General features: G+C 46.9%; 1 protein-coding gene across 7 annotated transcripts in view; it reads right to left on the bottom strand.

Annotated features, from left to right (window-relative positions):
* The window catches only part of LOC144784933 (exocyst complex component 1-like), a 1,012,560-nt gene that overhangs the window by 47,214 nt on the left and 948,887 nt on the right, over positions 1 to 16,459 (bottom strand). For all 7 annotated transcript variants that reach the window (XM_078664046.1, XM_078664044.1, XM_078664045.1 and 4 more), the window contains 2 exons: positions 16,054 to 16,121; positions 3,152 to 3,392 (listed from right to left, as the gene is read on the bottom strand). In XM_078664046.1, the coding sequence (XP_078520172.1) occupies positions 3,152 to 3,392; positions 16,054 to 16,121 (309 nt within the window). The remainder of the gene's footprint in view (positions 1 to 3,151; positions 3,393 to 16,053; positions 16,122 to 16,459) is intronic.

The following is a 16,459-nucleotide window of genomic DNA, read 5'->3' as shown; positions in this document are numbered from 1 at the left end:
CATAGCCATCCCGGACGGTTACAAGATCATTCGAAAGGACCGCATCAACCAAACAAGAGGAGGCATCGCCATCGTCCACAAGAACACCATCCGCATCACAACCATTTCCGACAACAACCTCGCAGCCGCCAAACACCTTCACTTCCAGATTCACACCGACCCTAAGACCACACTCAGAGGCACCCTCATCTACAGACCACCAGGAACCCGCACACAATTCAGCGAAGACATCACCGACTTCATCAGCCCACACGCCCTCCCCTCCGAGGACTATATTCTCCTAGGGGACCTCAACTTCCACCTGGAAAAGAACAACGACAGCAACACCACCACCCTTCTGGACAACCTAGCCAATCTTGGACTCAAACAACTAGTAAACACCCCCACCCACTACGCCGGACACACGCTCGACCCAATCTTCTCCTCCAGCAAGCACATCTCCTTCAATCACGCCACAGGACTCCATTGGACGGACCACTACTGCGTCCACTTCACTTACAGAAAAACAACGACCCACCACCACCCACAACAAATCCCTCGTAGAAATTGGAACAAAATTACTACTGACCAGCTCACCACATCGCTTCACCAAAACCCTCCCGCCAAATCATCAGACCCAAATCAAGCAGCCATCAACCTCACACAATGGATCACCCACAGCGCTGACGAATTAGCACCCTTGAAAAACAATCATAAAAAGCCAGGCATCAAAAAAGCCCCCTGGTTTAATGACGAACTTAAGAATTCCAAAAAGATCTGTCGCACCCTCGAGAAAACCTGGCGAATAAACCCAACCACAGACAACATGACCGCCCTCAAGAACGCCACCCGCAAACACCACCAGCTGATCCGATCCACCAAGAAATCAGCATTCAAGGATCGCCTCGACAACAACGCCCACAACAGCAAGGAACTCTTCAACATCGTCAAAGAGTTTACCAATCCCAACGCCGGCACCAACGACATCACTCCCTTCCAAGACCTCTGCAACTCTCTAGCCTCGTTCTTCCACAGCAAAATCACTGACATACATAACAGCTTCGGCAACCAGCCCACCCCCCTACCCCCGAACCGAAGCCCCCCACCACCAACCTTTGCGCCTGGAACCCAATCAGCACTGAGGACACCATCCGCTTGATGAACTCCATCCACTCCGGATCGCCAACCGACCCATGCCCCCACCACATCTTCAACAAAGCCGACTCCATCATCGCACCCCATCTCCGAGATACCATCAACTGCTCCCTCAACACCGCCACCTTCCCGGAAAACTGGAAACACGCCAAACTTAGCGCCCTCCTGAAAAAACCCACAGCAGAACCCACCGAACTTAAGAACTACCGCCCCACTTCGCTCCTCCCATTCCCTGCCAAAGTCATTGAGAAAACCGTCAACAGTCAGCTCGCCGCCTTCCGCGAGTCTAACGGCTCCCTCGACCCATCACAGTCCGGCTTCCGAGCCAAACACAGCACCGAGACCGCCCTCATTGCAGCCACAGACGACATTCGAACACTACTTGACAACGGAGAAACAGCTGCCCTCATCCTACTGGACCTCTCCGCAGCATTCGACACGGTCTGCCATAGCACCCTCATAAAACGCCTCAGCAACGTCGGGATACAAGGAAAAGCATTGGATTGGATCATCTCGTTCCTCACCGGAAGAACCCAGAGAGTCCGCCTCCCCCCTTTCAGATCAGAGGCCACTGAAGTCATCTGCGGCGTACCACAGGGATCATCGCTCAGCCCCACCCTCTTCAACGTCTACATGAGCCCCCTCGCATCCATCGCGCGCCAACACAACCTCAACATCATCTTCTACGCTGACGACACACAGCTGATCCTCTCCCTCACCAAAGACCCAAACACCGCCAAAACCAACCTACACGAAGGGATGAAAGACGTAGCCGAGTGGATGAAGAACAGCCATTTAAAGCTTAATTCAGACAAGACGGAAGTCTCCATCCTAGGATCATCCCATCTGCCTGGGATGACTCATGGTGGCCACCGGCCCTGGGCAGCGCACCCAAACCAACGGACCATGCACGCAACCTGGGATTCATTCTAGACTCCTCCCTCTCGATGACCAGACAAGTCAACGCCGTCTCATCATCATGCTTTAACATCCTACGCATGCTCAAAAAGATATTCCGCTGGATCCCCACAGAAACAAGAAAGACGGTCACCCACGCACTTGTCACAAGCCGACTGGACTACGGAAACACCCTCTATGCCGGAACCACGGCCAAATTGCAGAAAAAACTCCAACGCATTCAGAACGCCTCCGCCAGACTCATCCTTGACATCCCCCGCCACAATCACATATCCGGTCACCTAAGAGACCTCCACTGGCTCCCCGTCAACAAGAGAATTACGTTCCGTCTCCTCACCCACGCACACAAAGCCCTCTACGACCTAGGACCCAAATACCTCAACACGCGCCTGACCTTCTACACCCCCACCCGCCAACTACGATCGTCCAATCAAGCCCTCGCCGTGATTCCACGCATCCAAAGATCCACCATGGGAGGAAGATCTTTCTCCTACTTAGCGGCCAAAACCTGGAATTCTAACCCCTCCCACCTCCGCCTTACACAGAACCACCTCTCCTTCAGAAAACAACTCAAAACTTGGATATTTGATATATAACGTACCCCCCTCCCTCAAGCGCCTTGAGACCCTCTGGGTGAGTAGTGCGCTATACAAATTGTAACTTGACTAACTTAACTTGGGCGTCCGCCTGTGCCTCCCTGCCCACAATCGTCACTAAAATGGAATCTGCCTGCCCTCACCCACTCACACCCCTCAGTTCACTCCCAGTTCCATTATAGTGGTGCCCGCTGCGTCAGGCCATAGCAGTGAGTACTGGAAGCAGGGCAGATCTCCACGCCCAGGAGCACATGCACCCCACACAGACGCCTTGACCAGCTCACTTATGCTTAATGTACTGAGGGGCAGAGTTACAAGCCCCCTGCGCCACCAGTATGTCCCTTTTTGTGAGGTACTGGAGGCGCATTTCACTTCTGCTGTAGTGATTGTTTTTGTGCAAGAAGGTGCTCCTTTCTACATAAAAACAATCTCCCCACAATGCAGGAATAGATCTGGTACAAGTGCCAGACCGAGGAACCATGCTGAGAAGCGCTGGCGCTTACGATGCACTTGTCGAAGTGATGATGCGCGAGCAGGAGGATGTTCCTGAGCACGGAGAGGAGGAAGGAGGCGGAGGACGAGTCCAGCGAAGCCTGAGCCCTCAGAGAGTGCCTGCTCAGGGTGACCAGGACGGGCAGGCAGCTGAAGGGGTTCATCCTACTGCAGGCGCTGACGAAGGCCCGCAGCTCTGGCTCCAGGGCGCTGAAGATGTCACTCAGCCACTGATTGGCCAGCTGCCCCAGGCTGTGAAAACAAAAGCAAGAGAAGCAAATGGCAGGCACTGGTGCAGGCAGAAGAGATGCAAGGCGAAAAAACTAAACTGGTATCAGCCAGGAAGACTTTTAAGATCTAGCACAAAACATCTCCTTCCCCCGATACAAATTCGCACTGCAAGAAGCGGGGGACGATCTTTTTCATTTCTTGACCCCAACCTCTGGAACAAGCTTCCGTCTCATCTTCTTCCCATCTCTGATCACAAGCTTTTTTGGAGGGAACTAAAACGTGGCTCTTTGATCATAAATAATGCTGGTCAGACTACATCGCTAGCCTTACGGAGTCCCGCAAGCGCCATGAGACCTTTCATGTGATTTGTGCGCTCAATAAGTGACTTTGACAAGGTGGAAAATAGAACTACCACTTCCACAAGAAAGCCCCGCCTCCGCCCCATCATGGTGACAGGGACCAGTGTTTATGGATCAGCTTCCACCGGTATCCACCAAACTCAGGCCCGGACTGGCCGTTGCGGGCACCGGGCAATCCCCCGGTGCGCCGCAAGGGTGGGGGCCGGTTTGGGCCCCTGGGGGCTGTTTTTGTTACAGGGCGTTTTTGCAGCGTTGCTGCAAAAACGGCCCTGTAACAAAATCGGCCGAAAACCGGCCCTGGCAAAGAGCGCGGTCACACCCCCAATCCCCCCAGGGGAGGGGGGGGGGTTGTTGGGGCCGGGCCGGCCAAGCACTTTGCCAGGGCCGGTTTTGGTTCCTAGTCCGGCCCTGACCAAACTACATCCAGGATGTCCCCTGATGGACCCCAAAGGACAGTTTAGTGTTAGGTCATTGCTGGCACCAGGAGAAAGAGGGCAGGGCATGACAAGGGAGACATATGATCATCTTGGTTTTAATCATACACATTTTGAGTTTAAACTAGGACATGATCCTCACTAAATGTTATCAGCAGATATGTTTTAGAGATCAACGAAATAACGGACGAATGCTCGATCCCCAAATAGGGAGAGTGTGCCACCTGGTTGTTCAAAACAAGATATACATTAGGGATCTCAGATAAATTTTAAGACACCTAACCAATAGGCCTCACTTCTATTATGTTGCAGTAAATTTTACAAATCCTTTATTTTAGTTGTTGCGGAAGTCACTTGGCAATGTAAGGCAGACTGTGAACATGCCAAAAGCTAAACATACAACAAATACAATGTTCATTGTTGTTTAAAAGGATATTTTTGGAAACAGTGTTTACATTGCTATGCTGAATAGATATGTTACCCATACCACTGAGGTTTCTTTAAAAAAAAAAGCCAAATCGTACTGGAGAAAAAACAACCTACTTACCTGTACGCTGTGGTTCTCCAGTATTGATATGTTTTATAGATTCACATGCAACTCTCCCTCCTCCCCGATTAGGCTCACCAATTACCTGAGAGTTTGTAAACCTTTCCACTTGTGCTCTAAATCTGAGGGATTTAGCTGAAAAAATGTGCCAATATTTGCATTCCCTGGGGTTGTGGTAAGGGTAGTGGCAATACAGACACTGTTTGTGAGGGTCTTCAGAGAATCGCCTACACTTCCCACAGGTCTTACAGGGCCTAAAAGCCTTCTTAGGCTCTGGCATCTCAAAAGCAGGAAGGTCAAACGTATAAAGTACAAGAAATACCTTGGAGAAGCTAAAGTTGAGACTGGAGGTCAAAAGTATGAGAAGAAAATACTATAACTGAGCAGAGGTCAGGGAGACTCCCTATCAGACGACGTGTGGTAAGAAATCTGAGGTATGGTGGCTCTGTGGGGAAAGGGAACTCTGAGGTCTCAGCTGTGATTGGCTGAAGTTCGGATGTACTAAAATGAGGCTGAAAAGTTACTCAAGTTAGTTTTCTGTTCTATGGAGGTCTATGGTAATGTTGTATTACTGCTATTTCTTATGTTACTGTGGGACTCCCACCATGACGATAGAGAAGATTCAAGCATGTGTATCTATAAAAGATTCAATACTGGAGAAAGTCCGGTAGTGCTTACAGTCTCCAGGCATATGATCCGGATATAAGCAGTATAGGCACTACTTATGTGGATCTTCAGAGAAAGGCCTGCTCTTTCCACAAGTCTTGCAGGGCCTATCTGCCCTTTTTTAGAGTCAGACATTCTGCAGTTAAGACAGAAAAAGGTACACTCACTTTCCAACAGCACCTCAACTGAAGAGAAGGCTGAAGAAAAAGGAACTGCTAGCTGAAAGTTGAAAAGGTCAAGGTAGAAACACTGTGGTTGAGCAGAGCTCAGAGAGACTCCCTAACACACGACGAGCGGTAAGAAATCTGAGGTATGGTGGCCCTGCAGGGGATAGATATTCTGGGTCTGTGATGTGACTGGCTGGAGATTGGATGTTCTTCAATGAGGTTAACTGGTAAATAAATGCTATTGAATTTCAAGGGGAATTAAGTTTTAAACCTTGATACTGCTAGTTTACTACTGCTTAGTTACCGTGGGACTCCCACCATGACGACGGGGAAGATTCAAGCATGTGAATCTATAAAAGATACAATACTGAAGAACATCAGTGGCAGCCAAGAGTTGTCATGCCTCTTTCTTCACCAAGAAGACACTCAGATACCACAGAGAATTTAATTGACACATCAATCCTGCAATGTTACAAGATACAGATAAATCAGTACTCTTCATGCTTGAAATAATTTACAAAGGAAGTAAAGCCTTGAATTTATACACATTAGTAAACTGTTTCAAATCTCTTATGAACGACCAAAGTTTACGAAACACATGTTGGGATGGCAGAGTCCTCTGCATGGTAAAGACCTGTATCCCTGCACTAAGTGCCCAACTTACAGTTGTCTGGATCCCCAATGCTTATTTTTTGTCATAGTCGAACATGGAGCATGCACGTGCGCTATGACATAGATTTGTCTCACGGATTGCAGTCCTGCTGGACCAGGAGGGGCGCCCAAAGCACTAAAGGCTAATGCCTGCCCTAGGAGTGAGCATACTGTATAGTGATCAGTAGTAGTGAACATGACCTTTTTACCCTATGTCACTGGAGTGAGGCCCACAGGCTCATTCACTTTTTTTTTTTTTTAAAGTTCAGCTATTGTCTACTTAACTCACCCGTGGCCTACTGTAGGTAGATGTGGAGTGCTCCGTAGCCCAAGAGTAGTGACTGCGCTGGTTGTATGTCTGCTTGGGAAGGGTACAGTACAGGGATAGAGCAGTACTGTGTAGTAAATGTGAGATTGTATATATGCCTCTGAGGAGTTCATGGCATGAGAGATATAGTGTTGTACAATGTGTGCACAATGAGAGCATGTGCTGGATGTATGTGTACTTGCGTGAAGTACAATACATGAAGAGTGTGCGTGCTGACAGAGTGTGTGTTTAGAAATAACACACCCTGGTTAAAGAATCAAAAGCCTCAGTGCTGACCAGTGTGCACAGACTGAATCCATATGTGCATGTATTGGTACAGTGCATGGAGGTACTAGTGAGGGACAGTGTGAGCCCGATTCATGAAAGGACTTCTGTTTAGTAAAGTTAAGGGTGCGGAGTCTTGCACTTGTGGTAGAATCTCTGCACTGAGAACTGCAGTGCAGAGATTCCACGTCGAGTGAAGTCTCCGCCACGAGTGTGGAGACTCCACACTCGCAACTTTAATACAGGTAAGTCCTTTCATGAATCCGACCGTAAGTGTGCTGTGAATTTACACTAAATAATTCACATAAGTGTGCCTGCAATGGTACATTATATGGAGGACAAGGGGTTCTGATTTGGGAAACTCATGCCTGGGGGATTCTGCTCTTCCTCATGTCTTCACCAGGTAGACAGATTTGTGTATCGCTGCATTCATGTGAGCTGGATGGGACACAAACTGGAAGGAAAATGAAGAGACCCCTCTTTTTACACTCCAAAAGACTACTCTTTGGTTCAGTGATAGATCAAAAGGAAGAGGCCTGGGCATATCTTTGGTAGAGAGATAGTGATAAGGGAATCATATAGAGTAGGACTGCGGGTCTGTGATTAAATATCACTTTTTTAAAAATTATTTTTATTAATGATAGGTTGTGAACAGTACATAGTATTTCTTTGGGCATACAGAGTAAACACATTTTCTCCATGAAATACATGGGTCATTGCTTTTTCCACTTTCCGTGAGTATATTTATCACAAACTTAAACTGATGCGGTTCATCAATCGAGGGAAGGGGGGGAGAAGAGGGGGAGTACAAATATTTCCCCTATGTTCATTTCACTTTCACCATATTTGCGTCCAATTTTTGGGGCATCCCCTAGAGACATACACTGTCTTTTCCCTAAACATACACCAGTCCATATATTTTGTCCAGGCATCTATTACTGGGAAATTATCACATTATTGATGCACATATCACTTTAGCTGACCTCCAGGTGTGAACTCTGGTCACTCCCAGGAATTGTGTTGTGGGACAATTGGCTTCAGAGTTTCGCCTGCTGTGACAGACAACTTTCATGAGGAAAGAAGAAAAATCGGTGTTTACTTCAAAATAAGTAGAACGCCAACATAAAAACTCAAACCCTAAATCACATTTGGTGTCTAGAAAAGGACTATAAAAAAAGGAAGGTTGAGTCCCTAAAAATGGGCCATCTGCCAAGCAGTCAGGCGGGGTGTGCAAGAAGGGGAAGATATGCAAGACTTCTGCCTGTGCCCAGGACTGGGGGAGGGGCAAGGCCATCTAGTTTCCCTTCTGGGTGAGGTGACACCCCAGAGGGCAACCAACACCACCTGCCCTGGAGCACCAGTGCCTGCTAGCCAAAACCAGTGTGCTCAGTGAGGCAGAGGAGAGCATTGGAGGAAGCGAGGTCCAGTGTAGAGCCCTACCGTGAGGACTCTCTGAGAGGTGGGAGTATTCTGCTGTGCACCAACCAGGCTGTAGCCAGTGTGCAGGACTGTTTTCAGTGACCCCCGTATGCTAGGAGAGGGCCGCAATAGAATGAACCAAGTATCAATTGCTGTATGGAAGGGTACCTCATTGAGGTGACCCAGTATGCCAGAGGGGGCCACAGTTGAAGTAGGTGTGAGACCTGAGTGCCAGGACTCATCAATGCCTGAGCGGCGACCCTGTATGCCAAGAGGGGCCACCATGGTGTGGGCCTGAGGAGTGCTGTGGCACACCTTCTGCCAGGAGGGGTGCTGGGACCACATCATCAAAGACTCCGGGCCGTTGCCCAGGACTAGAGTGAGGCTGCGACCAGCTGGTCTACCATTACCAAGAGATCTGCCTTGACTGACCCTGAGGACCAGGATTGTGCCTAGGAGGACAACGTGCCCTCGCAGGACTCCACTCAGGATCTGCCCAGCAGGGGAATTCAGTCCTTTGGCTCCTGATACCACATTTCTGCTAAGCTGAAAGCTGCTCCGATCGCTTGGGAGAGCCAGCTGCACCACTGCGGAGAGTATGCCAACACCTGCCTGATGCTGCAGCATGTACTGCGAGCAGCCCAACTTATCTAAGCAAGATTTGATCTCGCGAGTTAAGACTTGAACTGGGCCTGTGAGCCCCAGGTGATTTGCTGCTGAAGGAGCTGCAGCATAATAGACACTTTTGACTAACATCTTGAAGAATCAAAGGGAAATCTTGAGTAAGGCCAAAATAGTGTGCATTCCCTGGATGCAGCCACCAGTCAATGGGGAATAGCCCCGAACACTTTACACAGAGGGTGGGACAGGGATTTGCCTCACAACCTCTATAGCCCTGACCTCGAGGAGTATTGTGTTACAGCATTTGAATGTCACATGTTTTTGCATGGGCAGAGTTATACATAAAATACCACTTTTTCTTATAAAAGCAAATATTTGGCCAGACTGATTTATTGTTCATACTGATTGCACTTTGAGTTATGAGTCGTGTTCATTGACCTGTATCTACATCCCTCCTGAGGGAGCCATGACTGTTCGACCACAGCTACCACCTAGAGTCAAGTGCAGAAGGGGTACTTGGCACAGTTGAGTGGGTTTAATAGTAGGTCGGACCCTGGGACATCGGGAATAAAAGGCCTCAACCACCACGGTTTGACCAAGTAACCCCTGCGTGCCCATTGGCCCTCTGAAAGGCGTTCTGACAGGAATTATCTATTAATTTGAAATAAGGCTCGTCTAATACCTTAATACAAAGTGAATCCAATAAAGACTTTTGACATGTATATATTATTTTTCCATTTGACATTACAAAGTGTGCTTTCTGAACCCATAAAAAAAATACTAAGAGAACGGCACTGGGGAAGAGGCTGCGACCAGCTGGTCTACCATTACCAAGAGATCTGCCTTAACTGACCCTGAGGGCCAGGATTGTGCCTAGGAGGACAACGTGCCCTCGCAGGACTCCACTCAGGTTCTGCCCAGCAGGGGAATTCAGTCCCTTGGATCCTGAGCCCAGGGAATTGCTGCTGAAGGAGCTGCAGCATCATAGACGCTTTTGCACGAGTAGAGTATATATATATATTCTTTTTTTTCTTCTTCTTCACTGGAACGTTAGAATTAGGTGAGTGAAATGCTCACTAACAACGTAACATTTTAAACTCTAAAATCCACCAGTTATAGTTATCTCAAGTAACTATAACTCTTCCCCTAAAAAAACTATAACTCACGCCCCCGCCATCCACAGTTTTCTCATCAATAATTTCACTGCAAATGCTGCAGTGATATTATCAGTGATGTCATAGTAGATGTCATCAGTGATGTAATATGTGGGGAAATTGGCAGTACATGGCGAGGGCGTGAGGCGTGAGTCGCAGTTACCTCAGTGCACGAGTTATAGTTACTTGAGATAATTATAACTATAAAAAGTGAATTTCAGTCATTTTTATAGTTCAACATGTTATGTTGTTACTGAATATTTCACTTACCTATAAAGTTACTTTAATCTTGTTTTTTTCAGTGAATGTCTGGGTTTTTTCTATTTAACGTTAAGTGATATTTAATTACCACATGTATATTCAACCCCCCGTGGCCAGACATCGCAGCCAATGCCCCACATGCAGCTATCACCTCATGCCCCCCCCCTCTTCAAAAAAATAAAAAGTGTCGTCCCCCCAGCCATCACTGACTATGGAGGGTTTAGAAAAGAAGCATGTGAAACCGTGCTTCTTTCTTTAACAACATTTGCAGCATGATTTTTTTTAAAATACGTTTTTGTCCACACGCTGGGTTACGGCCAGGATCCCACTACCAGGCCTATGGGTTCAGGTTATCTGTGCCATAGCCCCTTATTTCTATTTTTGGCATTTTTATTAGGACCCAGGACTGATTCCAGAGTCCTAAGATGGCTGCCACCGCTTCCTGGTTGAAGTGGTGGCAGTCAATCAGACCTCACTTTGAGATCTGCCAGCTACGCAGATCCACCGGGGTGTGATATATATACCACTTTTTTGGACCTTAATTTCTACTGAATTGATTTACATCAAAACACAAAAAGAATCTTTCTGGACCATGATATAGCTTTCTGCCAAATTTGTTGTAAATCGTTATATATATATATATATATATATATACATATATATATATATATATATATTGCTATGTTTTCTACATAGTCTGACTGGGATCCTGGTAATCAGGACCCCCTGATAAGTCCCTAGTATATGGTACTAAGGTGCCCAAGGCCTAGGTACACCAGGGGCCTCCTCCCATTAGCTGAAGCATGTATTATGCTACCCATGAGAGACTACTCAAATTGTGACTAGAGGCCTGCCATTGCAGCCTGTTTAAGCTGGTGCCAGCACCACGTATAACAGATATAAGTTTCCTTATATTTGAGGTCACTGCACTTAAAACCTATACGTCACCCCTAAGGCAGGCCTTTAAATCCTGAAGATCTAAGTGTGAGTGTGCCTTTGCATGAGCAGGACACCCCTACATCCTTCAGAGTCCATTCTCCCGGGTTGTAAGTGCATCAGCCATTACCATACATCCCTAAACTGGCTGTAACAAACCATGTCGTGTTTGACATCAAACACGTTGGAATCATACCCCCACACCGTAAACGTGTGGAGGTATGATTCCATGCACTGTAAAGCTCCTCCGAGAGGCCCTCAGTGCTCCTGGTACCAGTCTTCTAGACCCGGACAGCAAACTATGGCTGCTGCCAACCAGAGACACAATTCTGCCCTGCTGCTGCTGAGCCAAGATCGAGCAGAGGAAGGCAGGACAATAGGTATCCTGTTACAGGGAGGTGTGACCACCTCCTAGACAGGACTTGGTGTAGTGGCACAGAGTGGGGGTACTTGTTATCACCACTCAGACTTCAGGAAGTGCACATTTGGGGCTCTCCTTGCATACTCCAGTCCAAACCAGGTGTAGTAAAAGAGGCGCTCTCGTAGTTTGGCACCCTATGATGACCCTCAACTACCACCATTTTAACTGACTTTAGTGTGTTAGTTGACCTTCCCTGGATATATGAGACGGTCCTGCATATGCCTGCTTCTCTTCTGTCTTGTAATCTTGTTGTCTTTTAGTGAGAGCTATCACGGAGTAGAACAGTATATTTATATTATAAGGACTTACTATTGGCTTTGACCTGACTTTACCTTGATTGTTAATTAGGAGTGCTTACTATTGGCTTTGACATGGCCTCATGTCATCTTGCTTTCTGGCTTTGCTTTGCTGATGAGTTCAGACTATTGGCTTTGACATGGTTTCATGTCATCTTGTTCCCTTGGCTTTGCGTTGCTACAGTTTCTCTGCGTGCCCAGCAGTGCTTGCAAGTTGTTTGGGTTAAGTATGAGTTCTTACTATTGGCTTTGACATGGCCTCATGTCGTCTTGTTTTCTGACTTTGACTATTGGCTTTGACATGATCTCTTGTCATCATGCTTTGTGACTTTGCCTTACTTCTGTGTGCACAGCAGTGCTTGCGATTCATATTCAAGGTCTTTCTGCTCCTCACTTGTTTTTTGCACCTCACTGACCAGAGTGAACTAGATATTATCTGTAGAATGTGCAACCCTGCCTCGAAGTTAAAATACAGGGGCTTGGCCAGCCACTATCTTGGCCTTGACGCAGACTGGTACCAGCCAGCTTGGGTTTTTCCAATGAAAAAGGGGCAGGGTTTTCTAGAAGCTTCATCCCACATTGAATAATGATATTTAAGCTAGGAACCGGCGGGGGCCAGGTGGGAAGTTCATCACAGAATAGACGTATTGCTGTGGATTGGTGCTGGAACTTGGTCCCTGATTGAAACTCCTACCTGGGCTGTTTGATGGGCTTCCTACAGCTTGAGCGGGTAAGGATGATGCAAATTCAATCGGCGAGGTCTTCCTAACCACTCTCTCTCTCTCTCTTTCTCTCTTGTATATATTTTCTACTCTTTGCTATCTGTATATACTGCATATTATTTCAATTGTTTATTTAATCATTCATTTGACATTTGGGAGTCTGCATTTACTGATAAATTTGGCTTGCCTTTTTGAACATTGCATTAATCAACAGTTTTCTTTGAGTCTGCCATGACTGCTATATTCGGCCTGTCTTTTTAAAATATTACATTAATAAACATGTGTGTTTTATCTTGAAAAGTACCTGAATTTGTCTTTTTGCCTCCAGAGTGGGAGTGCTGTGCAAACGTGTATTATTTAGAGGTGCACTGGTATATTTGCCTCCCAGAGTGAGAGTGCAGGGGTTGGGTGTGTTCTTTTAGCGAAAAGCACATTCATTATACCTTTGGCTCCTGTTCTGGTGCGAAACTGGACAAAAGACATGGGAGTATTCTCCCCACTGTCCAGAACCTCCTTGGAGAGGGACCAGTGAATCGTTCGAACCCTTTCCTTAGGGCACGTAAGGGCTTACCTGAGGGTGGGTCCCAAGATTCATAGTGAGACAAGATTCAGATCACATCAACTTCGACCATCTGGGCACTCTGGACCTCACGTTGAGAATCGAGACTACAACAGGGAAGACTCCTGCTGCTCCTGGTCTCGTCGTCCTACAAGTCAGCTGCAATGTCTGTGCCTGTACTCCATACAGGTTCTTTACAGGGCCTGTGGACATCCAAGACACTCAAAGGAATCTCCCTTGGAGTGAAGGAGTCACTTCCCTCCAGCTGCAGGAACCGCAACCCAGCTGACCAGTCTGCTGATCCTGGGCTCCCACAGACTCTGAAAAGCTCAGCAGCACAGGTGGTGGTTCTGCAACTCCTTTGAGGCCTGAACTGCCTTCTCACCAAGTTTGAGGCGAGTATCTCTCGTCGTAACCGCTGGTCCCTGTGCACCACGTCGACTTGCTGTTGCCAAGGCTTGTTGACCCTCTCCTCCAGAGATCTTCAGGCTCCAAGAAGCTCCTACCTCAAGCATCTCCTGCAGCCAAGATCTTTGCCTGCATCGCATTCTTTGCACCGTGGGCCTTCATCCTTTGGTGAGCCGCTCGAGGTCCTCTTGTGACTCTTGTGCCTTTGGCCCATGGGTCCTCTCGATGGTCTTCTTTGACTCCAGTGGGCTTCCCTGCTTCCTTGGAGCCTGCTCTGACTTACCTGCTCATGGTGAGTAGCTTGGACCTTGCTGGTCCTGACACTGCACCTTTTTCTTCAACTATGTTGGTTGCTGTTGCCACGGCTTGTTAGTGCCGCTGCTGGACACTGACCCCATGGCTCTTGGCATCCGATATAGAACAGCTTGTGCATGGCTCCTGGTCCTCCCCTGTATCGCCTGCTCCGTACAGCTGCAATTCCAAGGGCACTGTCAACTCTCCTGCATCTCCAACATCAATGGGCATTCGTCTTCTGTGCCACCTGGTCACTCCTGAGTGGCATAGACTCTGTCCCCTCTGCTTGCAGGTACCTGTCACCTTGAATCCACCTTTGGGTTCCACCGGACACTTTCACCTTCTTCAGCAGCGGCATCTTTCCCGAAGTCCTCCATTGTGGTCTACGGCAGTTTCCAACGCGACTTCACTACTATGCACCATGGGTGGGGTGACTCTATAACCTTCCATCTTACACAGGGATTCTTCAGGGTCGACTGGCAAGGCTCCTCCTTCTTTAAAACAACAACTGCGACTTACCTTTTGACTAACATTGTATACGTGGTTGTGTTCCCACTCGGGACACAACCTCCGTTGGGTCCCTAGGTACTCACCTTGCATGGTTCCTTAGGTCGTAGGCTCTTCTACGTCTTCTGGATCCATTCTCGATTTAGGTCAGGATTCACATTCCACTATTTTAGTATATGGTTTGGTCGCCCCATGGAGACCACTGTGTATTCTGTGCTATCTACATATTCTAGTGACAAAGTACTGTGTGTATTGTGTTGTAACTCCAGGTAGAAGATAATACATGGTGTTATTGAGTGTTAATAATAAATACATATTTATATAACTACACTGTGTGGTTCTTTTCTCTCTCTGAAAAAAACACACACACACTCGCACGAACGCACGCACACAGACACACACACACACAATCAATATATTTAGAGAGAGAGAGAGAGTATAGTTTAGAACATAGAGATTTGGTACACCGAGGTACAATTATGTTGTATTTTTTCACTGTTATGGTTAAATCCAGGATTCTCATGTCACACCACTTGTTGTACGGTTCATACTAATTAAGTAATTAAATATTCCGACACTTATGTTGTCCAGATGCACAGAGTCCACTCATATCATCAGAGTTTGTTGGCCCACTTCCTGGTTAGCTCAAGGTGACCATCTGGACCCCTAACCCGACAGGGTCCGAATGGTTTCTGCAACCTCAGAACATGACCACTCTAATATCCCCGAAGGAAATCACGGGAACAGATCGACGCTTTCGTTATTACTTCGGCATGCCCAAAGAGAGACACAAGAAATGCTTCAAAAATAGTTGAAATGCCATTTTGTGCAATTGTATTCTTGGGTAAAAAAGACATAAGCTGCAATTATTAGTCGATGAAAACAAAGCATTGTTACCAGCATTACAAGAATGGTGAAAAATAAGAATAATTCAACCATCATAGCTTTGCAGTGATTATATGAATTTATATATCATGCCAATACTCCTTCTTAACACTACCTATACTATAGAGAGCTTAGTTAAAATGTGGTCTTCCAGATCGCTTAGAACATCCTAACTCTCTGCATACCTGTGTGAGATATATCAGGAAGCCAGACTAGTGTAGAACAGGCCACCGTCCTTTGCAGGATAGGGATTGGAGTCAGCAGGACTGCATCTCAGTCTCGGGCGAATGTTCCAGGATAATCCATTGAGGTGCTCTTCTTAGGAACTTGGCTCAGGGGCAGTTTATATAATAAAAGCCTGGTCCCATTTTCACTGTGCAAAAGGTGCAAAGCTAATGTGATTGTTTGTCTTTCCAATTCAGAGCTGTCTCCAACCGGACAACAAAACTTGGGGGTTCTTGTAGAATTGGACAGAATGTACAAGTGTCATGATAACATGCTTATGAAGAGATGTGCCTGCAGGCAGAACACTTTCTGAGTATGTTATCGTGTACGTGCAAAGCACAGAAAAAAACACCATCTACAAAGATGTCAAGGTTAAACGTGTATTTGTCAATTTGTGCACGCGACTGGTGAACTCAACAACATATTAAGGCATCCACTGCCTATTGGTGTCTCTGTTGTTTCACAGTGAACAACAGCTGGATGCTGTGGTCCCACCTCCTGAAGTCCATCCACCCCACCCACACACAGCTCCTTCCTATTGCCTTGAACACAACTTACTTGCTTTCCTGGTAGTTACTCTCCTCTGCCGTGGAACAGCTGAGTTCACTCATCATTGGGCTAGACGACTGGGAGAAAAGAAGAAATGCAAAGGTGAGGCCCAATGTTCAGGGTCTTTAACAAGCCTCCTCAATCATATCACTCATGTCACTGTTCTGTAAGGGTTGTGTATAGAACTGCAGTCAGTGCTTAGGAATTGTGCAAGATTCTAACCATGCACATTGTGAACTTCAGAGAACCAAAGAGTTACTTGTTGCTAATCCATACACTCCACCATGGGCATTCCCTCTAAATGCATAACATTAGCATATTCTGAAATGCATTTGTTGTTACATGTATTAATTTTTGAAAATAATTTACTAAAGAAAACTTGCCTAAGGGAGGCAACATTTTCCATCTTATTTAC

The sequence above is a fragment of the Lissotriton helveticus genome, chromosome 10, assembly GCF_964261635.1.
Source record: "Lissotriton helveticus chromosome 10, aLisHel1.1, whole genome shotgun sequence".
Taxonomy (NCBI): domain Eukaryota; kingdom Metazoa; phylum Chordata; class Amphibia; order Caudata; family Salamandridae; genus Lissotriton; species Lissotriton helveticus.
The sequence above is the reverse complement of the archived record's forward strand: the minus strand, read 5'-3'. Positions and strand labels throughout refer to the sequence as shown.